The following is a 15,466-nucleotide window of genomic DNA, read 5'->3' as shown; positions in this document are numbered from 1 at the left end:
TCATTCCTTCTGCTAACTTTGGGGTTTTTTTGTTCTTTTTTCTCTAATTGCTTTAGGTGCAAGGTTAGGTTGTTTATTTGAGATGTTTCCTGTTTCTTTCTTTTTTTTTTTTTTTTTTTTGCGTTACGCGGGCCTCTCACTGTTGTGGCCTCTCCTGTTGTGGAGCACAGGCTCCAGATGCACAGGCTCAGCGGCGATGGCTCACGGGCCTAGCCGCTCCGCAGCATGTGGGATCTTCCCGGACCGGGCACGAACCCATGTCCCCTGCATCGGCAGGCGGAATCTCAACCAGTGCGCCACCAGGGAAGCCCTCCTGTTTCTTAAGGTAGGATTGTATTGCTATAAACTTCCCTCTTAGAACTGCTTTTGCTGCATCCCATAGGTTTTGGATCATTGTGTTTTCATTGTCATTTGTCTCTAGGTATTTTTTGATTTCCTCCTTGATTTCTTCAGTGATCTATTGGTTATTCAGTAACGTAGTGTTTAGCCTCCATGTGTTTGTGTTTTTTACATTTTTTTTTCCCTGTAATTGATTTCTAATTTCATAGTGTTGTGGTCAGAAAAGATGCTTGATATGAATTCAGTTTTCTTAAATTTAATGAGGCTTGATTTGTGACCCAAGATCTATCCTGGAGAATATTCCATGCGCACTTGAGAAGAAAGTGTAATCTGCTGTTTTTGGATGGAATGTGCTATAAATACCAATTAAGTCTCTCTGGTCTATTGTGTCATTTAAAGCTTGTGTTTCCTTATTAATTTTCTGTTTGGATGATCTGTCCATTGGTGTAAGTGAGGTGTTGAAGCCCACCACTATTACTGTGTTACTGTCGATTTCCTCTTTTATAGCGGTTAGCATATATCTTCTTGGATTGATACCTTGATCATTATGTAGTGTCCTTCCTCGTCTCTTGTAACATTCTCTATTTTAAAGTCTATTTTATCTGATATGAGTATTGCTACTCCAGCTTTCTTTTGATTTATTTCCATTAGCACGGAATATACTTTTCCATCCCCTCACTTTCAGTCTGTATGTGTCCCTCGGTCTGAAGTGGGTCTTCTGTAGACAGCATATATATGGGTCTTGTTTTTGTATCCATGCAGCAAGCCTGTGTCTTCTGGTTGGAGCCTTTAATCCATTCATGTTTAACGTAATTCTTGATATGTATGTTCCTCTATTACCATTTTCTTAATTGTTTTGGGTTTGTTTTTGTAAGTCCTTTTCTTCTCTTGTGTTTCCCACTTAGAGAAGTTCCTTTAGCATTTGTTGTAGAGCTGGTTTGGTGGTGCTGAAATCTCTCAGCTTTTGCTTGTCTGTAAAGCTTTTGATTTCTCCATCGAATCTGAATGAGATCCTTGCCGGGTAGAGTACTCTGGGTTGCAGGTTCTTCCCTTTCATCACTTTAAATGTGTCATGCCACTCCCTTCTGGCTTGTAGTATTTCTGCTGAGAAATCAGCTGTTAACCTTACGGGAGTTCCCTTGTATGTTATTTGTCATTTTCCCCTTGCTGCTTTCAATAATTTTTCTTTGTCTTTAATTTTTGCCAATTTGATTACTATGTGTCTCGGCGTGTTTCTCCTTGGCTTTAACCTGTATGGGACTCTCTGTACTTCCTGGACTTGGGTGGCTTCTGTGGTATAAGTGTTGTCCAGTCTGTGAGTCACCCACCCAGCAGTTATGGGATTTGATTTTATTGTGATTGCACCCTTCCTACCATCTCACTGTGGCTTCTCCTTTGTCTTTGAATGTGGGGTATCTTTTTTGGTGAGTTCCAGTGTCTTCCCATCGATGATTGTTCGGCAGTTAGTTGTGATTCTGGTGTTCTCGCAAGAGGGAGTGAGAGCATGTCCTTCTACTCCGCTATCCTGAACCAATCTTCTTCACTATTTTCTACTTTGTTACTTCCTTCTACTTTCTTTGGGTTTTTTCCCTGCTCTTGGAATGAATGCATCACTAATCTAAAAGTCTTTATTCCTTTAATATATACATTTAGCTTAATAAATTTCCTTCAAAGTAATATCAAAGTTGTATACCTTGCTTTTTTTTTTTTTTTTTGCGGTACGTGGGCCTCTCACTGTTGTGGCCTCTCCCGTTGCGGAGCACAGGCTCCGGACGTGCAGGCTCAGCGGCCATGGCTCATGGGGCTAGCCGCTCCACGGCATGTGGGATCTTCCCGGACCGGGGCACAAACCCATGTCGCCTGCATCGGCAGGCGGACTCTCAAGCACTGCGCCACCAGGGAAGCCCCCCTTGCATTTTTTTATTGAGAGGGAAGTACCGAGATTTCCATATACCCCTTTGCCCCTTACATGAATAGCTTCCCCCATCATCAAAATCACTCCTCAGAATGGTATATTGAGTTGGCAAAAAAGTTCCTTCGGTTTTTAAGTAAAAACAAAAGACATTTTTCATTTTCACCACGAACTTTATTGAACAACATATTCACCATTTTGTTCCACTACCTTCTGCCATTTTTTAGGCAACTTCATAATTCCATCTTCCCAAAAGTTTTTATCTTTTTGAGCAAAGAACTATTCCAGGTGCCTCTTACAGTCTTCCAGGGAATTGAAATTTTTTCCATTAAGAGAATTTTGTAAAGACCAAAGTAAATGGAAATCCAAAAGTGCAATGTCTGGTGTATATGGCAGATGAATCAAAACTTCCCAGCCAAGCTCTAACAGTTTTTGCCTGGTCATCAAAGAAACATGTGGTCTTGCGTTATCTTGATGGAAGATTATGCATTTTCTGTTGACTAATTCTGGACACTTCATCGAGTGCTGCTTTCAGTTGGTCTAACTGGGAGCAGTACTTGTTGGAATTAATCGTTTGGTTTTCCACAGAAGGAGCTCATAATAGAGGACTACCCTCCAATTCCACCATATGCACAACATCACCTTCTTTGGAGGAAGACCAGCCTTTGGTGTGGTTGGTGGTGGTTCATTTCGCTTGCCCCACAATCTCTTCCGTTCCACATTACTGTACAGCATACACTTTTCATTGCCAATCACAATTTGTTTTAGAAACAGAATGTTTTCATTACATTTTAGTAGAAAATCATATGCAGAAATATGGTCAAGAAGGTGTTTTTTGCTTAACTTATGTGGAACCCAAACATCAAAGAGATGAAAATAACCAAGCCGGTGCAAATGATTTTCAACGCTTGATCTGGATATTTTCAGTATGTCGGCTATCTCCCATGTGGTATAACGTTGACTGTTCTCAATTAATGTCTCAATTTGATTGCTATCAACTTCAACTGGTCTACCCGACCATGGAGCATTGTCCGACGAGAAACCTCCAGCACAAAACTTCACAAACCACTTTTGACATGTTCAACCAGTCACAGCACCTTCGCCATAAACTACACAAATCTTTTTTGCGTTTCAGTTGCGTTTTTACCTTTCTTGAAATAATAAAGCGTAATATGCTGAGAATATTGCTTTTTTCTTCCATCTTCAATATTAAAATGGTTACTCAAAAATTCACCAATTTTGAAAAGTTTTTTTTAAAATGCACACTGATATGACAGGTGTCACATACAATCAAAACTGTTTCGAATGAAGTTAAAGACAACTAAGTGCTACTAGAGCCATCTTACGTAAAAAACCAAATGAGGGACTTCCCTGGTGGTGCGGTGGTTAAGAAGCCGCCTGCCAATGCAGGGGACCTGGTTTCGAGCCCTGGTCCAGGAAGATCCCACATGCCGCAGAACTAAGCCCATGCGCCACAACTACTGAGCCTGCGCTCTAGAGCCTGTGAGCCACAACTACTGAGCTCGTGAGCCTCAACTACTGAAGCCTGCAAGCCTAGAGCCCGTGCTCCCCAGCAACAGAAGCCACTGCAATGAGAAGCCTGCGCACCACAACAAAGAGCAGCCCCCACTGGCCGCAACTAGAGAAAGCCCACACGCAGCAACGAAGAACCAACACAGCCAAAAAAATAAATAAATTAAAAAAAAAAAAAAAAACAACGAACCTTTTGGCTAACCCAATATACATACACGGGGTGGGTGTTTGGTAGGGGGGGCTTTTTTTTTTTTTTTAACCAAGGATTAACCTACACCGACACATCATAATCACCCAAAGTCCATAGTTTACCTAGGAACCCTATGGTTCACTCTTCGTGTTGTACATTCCATAGGTTCGGACAAATGTATAATGACTGTATCTATCATTTATACTATCATACAGAGAATTTTCACAGCCCTAAAAATCCTCTGTGCTGTGCCTATTCATCTCTTCCCCCTTGATGTACATTTTTCATTACTTACCAAATACTACAGAATTTTATATAGAAAGTTATATGATAAATCATTCAAAGAATAAAAAGTTTGCTCTTTAAAGTTTCTATAGTAGGTGTAATAAAACCGCAGGTGCTTAAACCTTTTAAAATGATTTAAACCGTCTTAAAATATTTAACTTAAAAGTTAACATTTTGGGAAGACTTGCTTCTTCCTTTTAAATCTATGGGAAACAAACAATTTTGTATTCAGTATTAACCATTAGTTAAATCTCTGGTTCACACACTTACCAAGTTAAAACATAAATTAGTGACGATTTGGTTTCTTAGCAATCATCTATTAAATTATATGTTCATAACTAAAATTATTTTTAAAAAACTTTAGAGATGTACACGATTAGACTTAATTCATATGAAAAATGTTATGTTCAAAGAGTTTGCTTTTCTATTAGAAAAGCCTATGCCTTTACCTGGTGTGCAGCTCTGGAGGATTTAGAAAACTGTTTCTCCAAGATGTTTTTCAAATCTACTGGTAAACTCCCTTGTGAACCAGAACTAAAAGAGAAAAGCACTGTCTTGAATTATTTTAAAATAAAACAATCCTGCTTATTATATAAAGAAAAAATATTTACTGAAGGTCATTTTAAACACTTAGTAAATGGAGAGTCACAAGTTCCTAAATAGAAATATTACCAAGATGCCAATTCTCTCCAAATTAATTTCTAAATCCAATAAAAATCCCTATAAATTTACTGGGGAAAGGGGACCAGATGAACTGATTATTCAGATGTTATAAAAGAACAGCTTTAAAAAGAAAAAGAAAGAAACTGGTGGATTTACACTGATTACCTAAAGTTATTACAAATCTAAAGTCATCAATAACAACGAAGTCATGAAACAAGAAATGTGCCCCAAAACACTGCAAAGATGATCCATCTCATATGAAAATCTGTTAATAAGATATAACCTTTTCAGAAAGTCTGACCCCCAATGCTGGTGAGGGTAAGGAAGATTCAGGTACTCCAGGTGGTGTTTTCTGACACCACATACCTGTCATTTTTCCACACCGGTTCTCCAACACCAACTGAGTGTCCAACAATTTAATTCTGACACCAACTCTGGAGTTAAGAACTCAGGTCCCACAGGTTAAAGGCTCAGTCCCACAAGACTGCCCTCACTTCAGCCACAATGGGGTACCCAGGCTACCCATACTTCTGCCCTGCCGACTACAAATTCAGGGGTTCCTGTGACTACCCCTTGGGTTCAACTATTCCCTAGGACAACTCACAGAACTCAGGAAAGCGCTTTACTTACCATTACCAGTTTATTGTAAAGGATGTAAGTCAGCAGCAGGTCAGTGGAAAAGATGCATGGGAAGGTGTAGGAGAAGGGGGTGCCTCAGAGCTTTCACACAGGCCCAGAGTGCACCAGCTCCCCAGCATCTCGATGTATTCACCAACCAGAAGCTCCCTGAGCCCCTATACTTAGAGGTTCTTACTGACGTTTCATCACACAGGCATCAATGATTTAGTTACTGGACATTGGTGACTAAACTCAATTTCTTGCTCCCTTCTTCTCCCCAAAGATCGGGGGTGAGGCTGAAAAGGTCCAACCAATCACACACTTTATCTTTCTGGTGACCAGCCTCAATCCTGAAGGTAGGGACCCAGCCTTGGGTCACTTTATTAGTATAAACTCAAGTAGAGAGGAAGGGGCTCATTATAAATAATGAAAGACTCATCACTCAGGAAATTCCAAGGGTCCTAGGAGCCCTGTGCCAGGAACTGGGGATGTAGACCGAATATATAAATATCTTTATTATACCACACCCTCTCATAACTTAGTAGGAGTGTGAACACTGCTCATTTTTTGAGAGGAGAATTTGGCAGTATCTGTCAAAGTTAAAATTACACATCCCCTTTGACAGCAGTTCCACTCTAGAAATTTCTCCTTCACACACATCTATACTAGGAAATATCCTGCAGCCATGAAAATGAAGGATGTAGATCTCCATGGTCTGATATGGAAAGGTAGTCAAGGCATTTTGAAAGAGATAAAAGCAAGTTGTAGGCCAGAATAGTTCCAACGACAATGAAAACTATAGTGTTAACAATAATGATAGTTCAAGTGTATTGAGCATTTACCATGTTCCAGGGCTCTAAGTATTTTATGTGGTTGTCCCATTTAATTGTTAAAGAACCTCATGAAGTAGACATAATCAAGGAGAGCATTCAGTTTGAAAACAGAAACAAAATATCAGGAAAATAAATTTATCTTTAACACAACAGGTTAAAGTTATAACTGTGCATTCAAAGAATGAGCACGTATTGGGTTTTGGCTTCCTTTTATGATGAGGGAAAGGAGGCAAGGAGGAAGACTCAGAACTTTTCTAACAAATAACAGAACAACAAAAGGCACTATGGCCTTGGTTTGTATTTAACTTTTGAGGCACCATCAAAAAACGGTCATTTTTTTAAAATAGGGCTTTACTAATTTCTCTTAGTGCTTTGATATTTAAATCATTCTCCTTTAAGCACCTATCAAGGAATCAGCCTTAAGAAATGAAGAGAAAACTAAAAACTAGTGGAACTGTGGCAAAAATGGCTTTGCAGTTTCTCCAGCACCACTTTCACTGATTTCATGAATTTCTGTATCTGTTGTAAGATTTACAATTTCACTTTGCAATCAATTTATATCTTTGTAGCTAACGGGGGATTAACTCTAAAGATTGGTGGCCAGAGTTCCTACTGCTAATTTGGGGGGATGTTTGGTAGAACGAATTTTGTAAGTGGTCGGTTCATTAGTAAATCCTTGCCTATGAATATACAGATAGCCACGCCAGTGGATGCAAAGTTAAGTTCCCAGAAGGCCAAGAAATTGCTAACAGCAAGTTTCTAAAGCAAGGCACTAGAGAAGAGAGTCAGGGAGAGGGGAAATAAAGCAAACAGGGAAGGAGACTAAGTTTTTACTTTATACTTATCTGAATCTTTTTTCCTCTTATGAGCCTGTATTTTGGAATTTTAAAAAATTAATACTGATATATCTCATATTATATGACTTTCAGAAATCAGTATTAACATCCAGGATTAATACTCCTTTAGCCAAAAATGACCCTCTCCTAATAAAGACATGCCATGCTATTTGAAAGGGATTTTTAGTACTTATCATAGTACACATATGTAAAGGTAGCTACTACTAGAAAGAGATTTATTTTTCCTTTTTCTTTTTTCTTGGGAGGAGGGCATTAGAGAAACAAAACAAAACAAACAAAAACCATTACATTAAAAAACATACCTGAACTTCTCCAATTCACTGTTTCGGGATTTTTGTTTTCCTTTATATTTTGGAGGCTGACCTGCGAATACAAAAGTATTTGTTCCTGAAATCTGTACATAAAAATCTACAAGCTTGAAAGTAAAACATTTTAAAAAAATGTAAACTGGAATAAGAAAGCAAAGGAGGCAACACTGTATGCGAGTCTAACTATAAACAGGTAAGCCAAAAAAAAAAAAGAAGCTACTGATGACGTTTCTCTATGTATGCTATAAAATTATTATAAAGGTAAATTATAATGATGATTATCATGTAGTCCTATAGTAGATATAGAAGAGATACAGGCTGTAGTTCCTGTTCGCAGGTAGTTTACAATCAGATGGGAAGAAAAGACGGTCACTTCACCGATTAAATAACAATCCCCATTAAGAAGAAAAGAAGATGCATTGTTACTGAAATATTAATTCCATAGTAACTGCTCTTGTAACTCCTAGAAGGGAAAAATCACTTAAGCTGGAGTGGCTGGGAAACACCTTAGTGGGGATGCAGCATTTGTATTTAGTTTTAAGGAACAAGTAGGATTTGCAAAGAATGGGCCAAATGAAGTTTTATTTTAAGAAACACTAAGTAAACCTGTGTGACTGGGCGAGTTAAGTAAGGATAGGTTGAAAGGGGCTGCAAGCCAGGCAGGTTGGTATGAATGTTTGCAGGCCCAGGGCTTCTGACTCCCCAGCTCTGCGAGCTCAGCCTTTATCCCACTGAAAGGAGGAGAGAGCCACTGTACACTTTGGGGCAGGGGAGTCACATGTGCAAAGTTGTGTACAAGAGAGCACAGCAATAGGGACTGGGTGTCTCTGATGGAAGCTTTGGGAGAGACGGCAGAGGCAAGTCAGAGCCTGTGTATTAGGGAGGGGATGAGAGCCTGAGCTCTGATGGCATCAGAAAACAAAAGAGGCTTCTAGAAAGAAAGAAGAGTTCTAGTTTGATTTCTACTGTGTGACCTAGGGCAAAACTCTTTAATCTAACCCTGGGACCTCAATTTCTTTGACTGAATATAGATGTGGAAGTATGGATGGTATTCAAATTATTTAAATGTGCTATCTGATAATAATGGTCTAAGAAATACCAATAAATTAAAGTTGTTTTCAAAAATACAGTTTTATTCTCAAAGATTTTTCACGTGCTATAAAGTCACATCAGGTAAGACAAACACCTGCGTTTCCCCCTCTTTGTAACTGTGCTGAAGTGCTAACCAGTAGTTAAGTGGTTGGATACGCAGCACTGGAGCCTAAGAGAATATAGAGCTGCAGGAAGTAAAAGACAGAAATGGCTGCCATAAGTAAAAACACTGAAAAAAATAAACAAATGAACCAAAAAACAAGTGTGAGGAAAAGAGAACAACAGGATCACTAACTAGAAGGTCAACAATCTCACCACAATAACTCCAAAAGGAGCACATGAAAGCCTGAGGTAAGTAACCTGTGTGTAACAACAACTTTGACTTGTTGAATTCTCTCAAACTCTTTTAAAAGGCAGAGAAGAATAACGCACTTAGAACGATTTCTCTCAAAAGCTGGGAGTATAAACGGAGACTGAGAAATAAACGAGGCATGAGTATCCACGTCTCTGGAACCCTTCATTTCCCAAAGATGCCAAGTAGACAAGGTCTGGCTGTGTGTCTGCGTATTTTCTAGATGCATAAATAAACACATGCACTAAGCACACAGAATTTAAATAAACTAGTATTAGGCTAAAGCATCCATTCTCAACAGGGGTGACATCACCCCCAAGAAAGTTGTAACTGGTTATTGGAAGATGAAAACAATCCGTTTTTATATATAAAGTGCACATGTACATACAGTACCTAAACAGATAAACAGTATCTGTGATATTAAAGTTTCACAAGGGGAGGGTAATTAGGGGAAAAAAAGTGTCTAAAAAGGCTCTGGGAGCAGGGGGTAGATAATGAAATAAAAGTTGAGAAACACTGGCCTAGTGGAAATTAGGTAGCAGACCAAGAAGAGCACCATTTTTCTTCTCCATTCCTTTATTTGGTTTTCCAAAATTAAATTTATTAAACAATATGAAAAGACTGAGCATTGATTTCAAATAAACATTCAATGTTTTCTCGACACAGAAGCATTGTAAAGTAAAAGGAGAGTAATAGCAAATATAAGTGAGGCTTGTGAGAATTTTAGGGCATGGAAGCTGAGGCAACACTACGTTAATTCAGCAACAAATTACATATGGGAAAAAGACTCACTTGATGGTGGTAGAAATTCAGGATGACAGTCACAATCATCTACCTTCAAAGCTTCATCTGCCACCTACCATGAAAATAAAATTAGTGACACTTTCAAAAAAATACAGCCATGAAAAATTCAATAGCTAAATAATAAAACTGAGTAGCAAAGAATTTATCCAAGTGCCTAAAATACTCAGCTTTACCAAATGAATAAACTAACTGATAACTACTGAACAATAAATACTGAATTAATACTATCACATCTTTCCTAGTTCTCCTCTCCCTAACTGAATACAGCTTCTTTGAGACTTTCATTATTAACAACAGAAGGACTTTACAGCGGGTTGGGAAAGTTCCCTTCAATGCGTACTACATCTCTAACCCGAAAACACCAATTCCCTTTGTTCCCCTCAAACCCTGGAAAGAAATATAAATGTGAACTTGGTGATACCTGCTGAGCTTTGAGTACACTACAGTTCAGGAAAACTCCGAGACAGGTCATCTGGGACACTGATCACAGAGCCCGGCTATAGGCTTAGAGGTGTGTATTGGTTTCCATTATCACAAAAATATTATTGTAAAAATGTAAGGCTACCTATACTTGAAATAATTCTAATTTTAGTTTTTAACTGAGCTTACCTTTGGATTCTGATTACCACCGTTTGCCATTTCGTGGTTAGTTTTTCTGGAATTTTTTTCGGTCTCCACAAAGTTAAGTGAAGTACTAAATGCAGGTGCTGATAAACTAGGTATGTAGGCCCTGAGTGGTAATAAAAGAAATAATCATTTTTTAAAATTATTTTTTTTAAATTATCCTTCAAACAAAGAGGTTTCAGCAATATACTTGCCTTTTTTCATTTTATACTAGCCTTTTTACCTTGAAAGCAAGGTAATATTGTTTCAAAAAGAATCTCTACCTGTGAGATTGTGAGATTGGGTTTCATACATAAATATTACTTTAAATTTGGTATTAAAAACTCCAAATAGATTAAGAACAGTTCAAGAAATGTATTCTGGTTTCTAATTTTAAAATAAGTTAAGTCTCCCTCTTATAAATTTAACAGCTTCAATATCTTAGGCATTTAAGCATGTGGGAAAAGCTTAATCTATTTTAACTACCAAGTGAAAAACGTAGAATCCTGGTTGCTCTTTGTTTTCTTATGAGCACACTCAAGTCTATCTGCTGCCTATTTCTAACAGAAGTGTCTTACCCTTTGGAAAGATATCAGGAGGCTGGAAGCAGATGTTTCCAGGACAGAGGTGAGGGATAAAAGGCACAGACTGAGCCCCGCTCTCTGCTGCCAGGAACCTCTGGCTAAACTGGTGCCATTCAAGCGCAGTAACATCCAATTAACATTTCACGCCTCTTCTCCCATAGGCTTAGGCTATGGATCTCCGATATATACATATACAAAGAGTTCACCCAAACAGTAATCAAAACAAATCAGGCAAATCACAGGTCGCCTGATCTTACAAACACTTTAAAAACCTCTTCTTGGGCTACCCTGGTGGCGCAGGGGTTGGGAGTCCGCCTGCCGATGCAGGGGACACGGGTTCGTGCCCCGGTCCGGGAAGATCCCACGTGCCGCGGAGCGGCTGGGCCCGTGAGCCATGGCTGCTGAGCCTGCGCGTCTGGAGCCTGTGCTCCGCAGCGGGAGACGACACAACAGTGAGAGGCCCGCAGCGTACCGCAAAAAAGAAAAACAAACAAACAAAAAAAACCTCTTCTCATCCTTCCATCTCCAACTTTATTGCGGTTGCTATTATCTACAAACAGCAATTCTTAAACTCACAGAGCAAAACCATTCCAAGTAACAGCTACTGATCTGATATTAACTCACCTGCTTTCATAGAAGGCTTTAATTGGATTCCTAGTTGGTGTTCGACCTACAAAAATGAATCACACACACACATAGTAATCAGTGGATTGGCAACACACACTTTAAAAGATTTTCACATTTCTTTTAAGCTGACAGTAAGAATATCAAATTTAGGGAACTGAAAAATAAACCTAAACAATTTTACACTTCTAGATGTTTTTAGTTTTAGAATGATGTCAACAAAATGTTACACAAACCTATTTGACATCTCATTGTATGTGATCACTGACTAGATGCAGCAATATATAAATCTCAATCAGAGACAGTACCTGTCTTCAAGGAGCTCACAATCTTATAATCATGTTCTGTTGGATGACAACATCTGCTAGTGAAATAGGACTGCTCAGCTCAGCTTCAAAAGACACTAACTACCCAGAGAAGAAATAATAGGAAAGATCTATATGCTGAAAGCATAGAGTGAAGGCATTCAGGTACTGGGAAAGCAAAACGACTTAGGAGAGAAAACAAGGGTAAAATGAAAATCTGGAATTCCTAGCCTGCACACTAATTTATGATGTACCTATATATATATATATGTACACATACATTCAGCATGCTACAGAATTAGCCACAAACTTGGTGCAAAAACATCAAACAACTCTATTGAAGGGCCTTTTCTTTGGGAAATAAGTATAATAATGGAGAAAAAAATCTTAAACTTTGTTTCAAAAGGCTTTACTTCATTCAAAATTTCAAGAAAGTATATTTTTCTACAGAAGAATAAATAATAATTTGTTGCTGTTTCAAATAAAAAGTACAAATCATTTATTATTACCTATTGGAATACAATACTAACAAAATTCTACATGAATAGAAATGAAAAAGTTAACTGAGTTAACCGAAATAACATAAAGGAAGTACAAATCATCTGAGAATTGATTTATGGTCCTCCATTAATCCAAGAAACCCACCTTCAAAAGTTTTAAAGGGAATTCGACTGTAACCAAAAGAATCTTAGGTGAAATACCTTGCAGGTCTTCTATTTGTTTTTGTAACTTTACATGCTGCTGAATTAGATCCTTGATTCCCTCAGGGTCATTTTTACAGAGTGTTTGAGCTTTTGTGTTTGCTTGCAGGGCCCAGTCATACTCCCCCAGCATAGAAAGAGCAGCACAATAACGATAATGACCCTGTTCCAAAAAGATAAATTCAATTTTTTCTCAAAAATATGCTTAAGTTCAAGAAAATAGATAAGGAAAAAATATTTTGCTTGAAAACTGATTAGTTACTCAAAATGTTAGATTAGGATCCTATCAATTAAAAAAATAAATAAAAATGTTAATACCTCTCAGGAAATAAAGTCACCTAAATGAGTTAAATGAAAAGCTACGAATAGTATTCATAATAATTTTTAACAACTGACTAGAGATCAGTGTTTCTGCTTAAGAGATTTCTGTACCCCTCCCAAAGAAAATAATTCAACCTTTACTGTATGTAAGAAAGAAATACATTATTTTTATGCCAAATTAAGTATAAAAATGATGCATTATAAATAACTTAATTTTTTTCAAAATACTTTTAGGCAGTAATAGTCTCTAAGTCATTATACTCCCTACACTTCTGAAGTCAAAAGAGTTTTAGAGCTGGGAGGAACAATCAGCCTGTGCAGTAGTTTTCCAACCCTGCTGAAGAGCACAGGCACAGATAAGGGGTGCATCTATTAATTCCATCTTTCTTAATCATCTTTTAATTATTTTACCTCTAAGTATAGAGTTCTTGGCTTTAAGAAAAGATGCAAAAGCCACTGATTTACTCTTAATTCCAATGATCAGGTTGTTTGTTTTACTGCTACAGAACCATAGTCCTGGCTGGTCCCATTTATGCATTTTGGGAAATCTTCTATATCAAGCATGAACATTTTAATCTAGAAAGCTAATATTACCAAACCTGGGGCTAACTCAGCCAACCCCTCTTGTAGCTACTCCCAAACTAAACTCCCATTTTAGGCACAGTATCTCCATTTAAGAAGTGATTTACAAGTGAGAGAGGCTAGAAACTGGCCTAATGCCACATTTATTTAGAGACAAACCAAAGAACTCGTATCTTAGGACTCCAGGTCCATAGCTCTTTCCTCTTTACGAATAAACATTTTACAAAGAACATTCTGATTCTATGAGAAAATATGAAATCAGAAATAAGTGATCCTTTTAAAAAAGACGCAACTTTCACTAAAAGAAGCCAGAAACAATCAAAGGACCTCTGTTTATGCAGGTTCAGAGCATATATAATCCTACTCTGGTGCACCAACCCAACCTGTTCCAGGGCATTTCTTAGCCAGGCTCTTTAGGCTCAGATCAAAGATCCCAATTCAGATTGCATTTGGTTAAACTCTGCTTTTCCTCCAAAAGCATAAGATAAAGAGTTCTCACAGATACGCTACAAGACCAAAATTCTATCCACTAAGCAGATATCAACTTCAAAGTTTAAATAACTGCATTAAAAAAAATCACAGCATAGGAAATTATGAGAGATTATAAACCTTACCTGCTAAATTTGTAGAAAACGCTTCATTTCTTTCTCTTTTCCACTCACCTTTCTCATCTTTTACTGGGTCCTTTTCCCTAAACTCTGTAAAACCCAGTGTAACTCCTATCAGTTGAGAAAGGAGTTTATTCAGATCTCTCTGCTGAAGTTGTCTGAATGAAGCTTAAATTAAAGGTATCTCAGAAAGTTTCTTGAACCCAATTACATAGAAAGTTTTGCTCTTCTCTGACATTATCCCATTCTCTATCACATATACAGTTCATCTGACTAGCATCCCCTCCTCTTGTATGCCATCATGTCCCTACTCCACACAGTAATGCCCCCACTAGTGCCCCCGGCTCAACAATGGCTGGCAGGGTAGAAGCATAGCTGTGACCCAGAAAACTGGCCAATCCAAATGCACCACTTCCCAGGTCACAGTAATGGATCCACAGGTGGGCACATGGCTCAACCAGGATCAGTTTGAGGCATTCCACAGTCATACTACATAAATACTAACAGAGGCTCTCTCTCCACTAGAATAAAGTTACTAGAATATCAGTTATTAGGATATCACTTTTTCAAAATGAAGCCAAGAGAGCCTATGCTCTAATTACCACTTGTGGTCAAGATGGAGTAACAGGGATTGGATATACCCTCTTGCTTAAATCAAACAAGGACAAAATACATGAAACGAAGGTTTGCAAGACACTGGATATCAGGCAACAAAAGAGAGTGATCCCTGAGAGATGAGAAAAACAGAAAGCCCTATGATTGCTCCAGCTTACTTAAGGAGAGATTCTAAGCCATAGCACAGGGAGAAGGAACCCAGGGAGAGACCAGAGTCTCAGTGAAGACAGAGCCAGGAGTCCGGAAAGCCAAGGCAGCTCAAGTTCACAGGGCAGAGGACCAGAGAGGAGAGAGCTGGACAGAGAACTCCAGAGATCTTCAGAGGGTCTCCCTTGAGTCTGCAGCTAAGTATCAATCAGTACATGCATGCGGGGCAATTACCCAAGCCAGGGAAAGAACCACTTGAAAGACTAAAAGGGAACAGTAGTCAGCACTGACACAGGGCAAGGAATAATTCCTTTTCAAACTGACCAATGCGGAAAACATCGTAATTCATGGAGTATTAAGTAGAGTACTCAAAAGAGTTTTGCCTCAGTGGTGCAGAAAAAATTAGCCCTAGACCAAATACCACTATGATATCACCCAACAAAGCTTAAAACAACGCTCCAAAGAATCTGTTTCCAAGTAACTTTAATGCATCCCAAAACAAAATTCAAAAGTATTTACAGAAATACAAAAATATAAGTACCAAACAAGGTAAAATTCACAATCTCTGGCATCCAATCAAAAACTACTAG

At 38.4% G+C, this 15,466-nt stretch overlaps 1 protein-coding gene across 1 annotated transcript in view; it reads right to left on the bottom strand.

Annotated features, from left to right (window-relative positions):
* Positions 1-15,466, bottom strand: part of TTC3 (tetratricopeptide repeat domain 3) — a 144,031-nt gene that overhangs the window by 88,786 nt on the left and 39,779 nt on the right. The window contains exons 12-17 of the mRNA XM_024120396.3: positions 12,604-12,766; positions 11,598-11,643; positions 10,396-10,516; positions 9,775-9,838; positions 7,533-7,593; positions 4,709-4,793 (exon numbers count right to left, since the gene is read on the bottom strand). Of these exons, the coding sequence (XP_023976164.1) occupies positions 4,709-4,793; positions 7,533-7,593; positions 9,775-9,838; positions 10,396-10,516; positions 11,598-11,643; positions 12,604-12,766 (540 nt within the window). The remainder of the gene's footprint in view (positions 1-4,708; positions 4,794-7,532; positions 7,594-9,774; positions 9,839-10,395; positions 10,517-11,597; positions 11,644-12,603; positions 12,767-15,466) is intronic.

This window comes from Physeter macrocephalus, chromosome 8 (assembly GCF_002837175.3).
Source record: "Physeter macrocephalus isolate SW-GA chromosome 8, ASM283717v5, whole genome shotgun sequence".
In the NCBI taxonomy this organism is placed as follows: domain Eukaryota; kingdom Metazoa; phylum Chordata; class Mammalia; order Artiodactyla; family Physeteridae; genus Physeter; species Physeter macrocephalus.
This window is presented reverse-complemented; position numbering and strand designations above follow the sequence as displayed.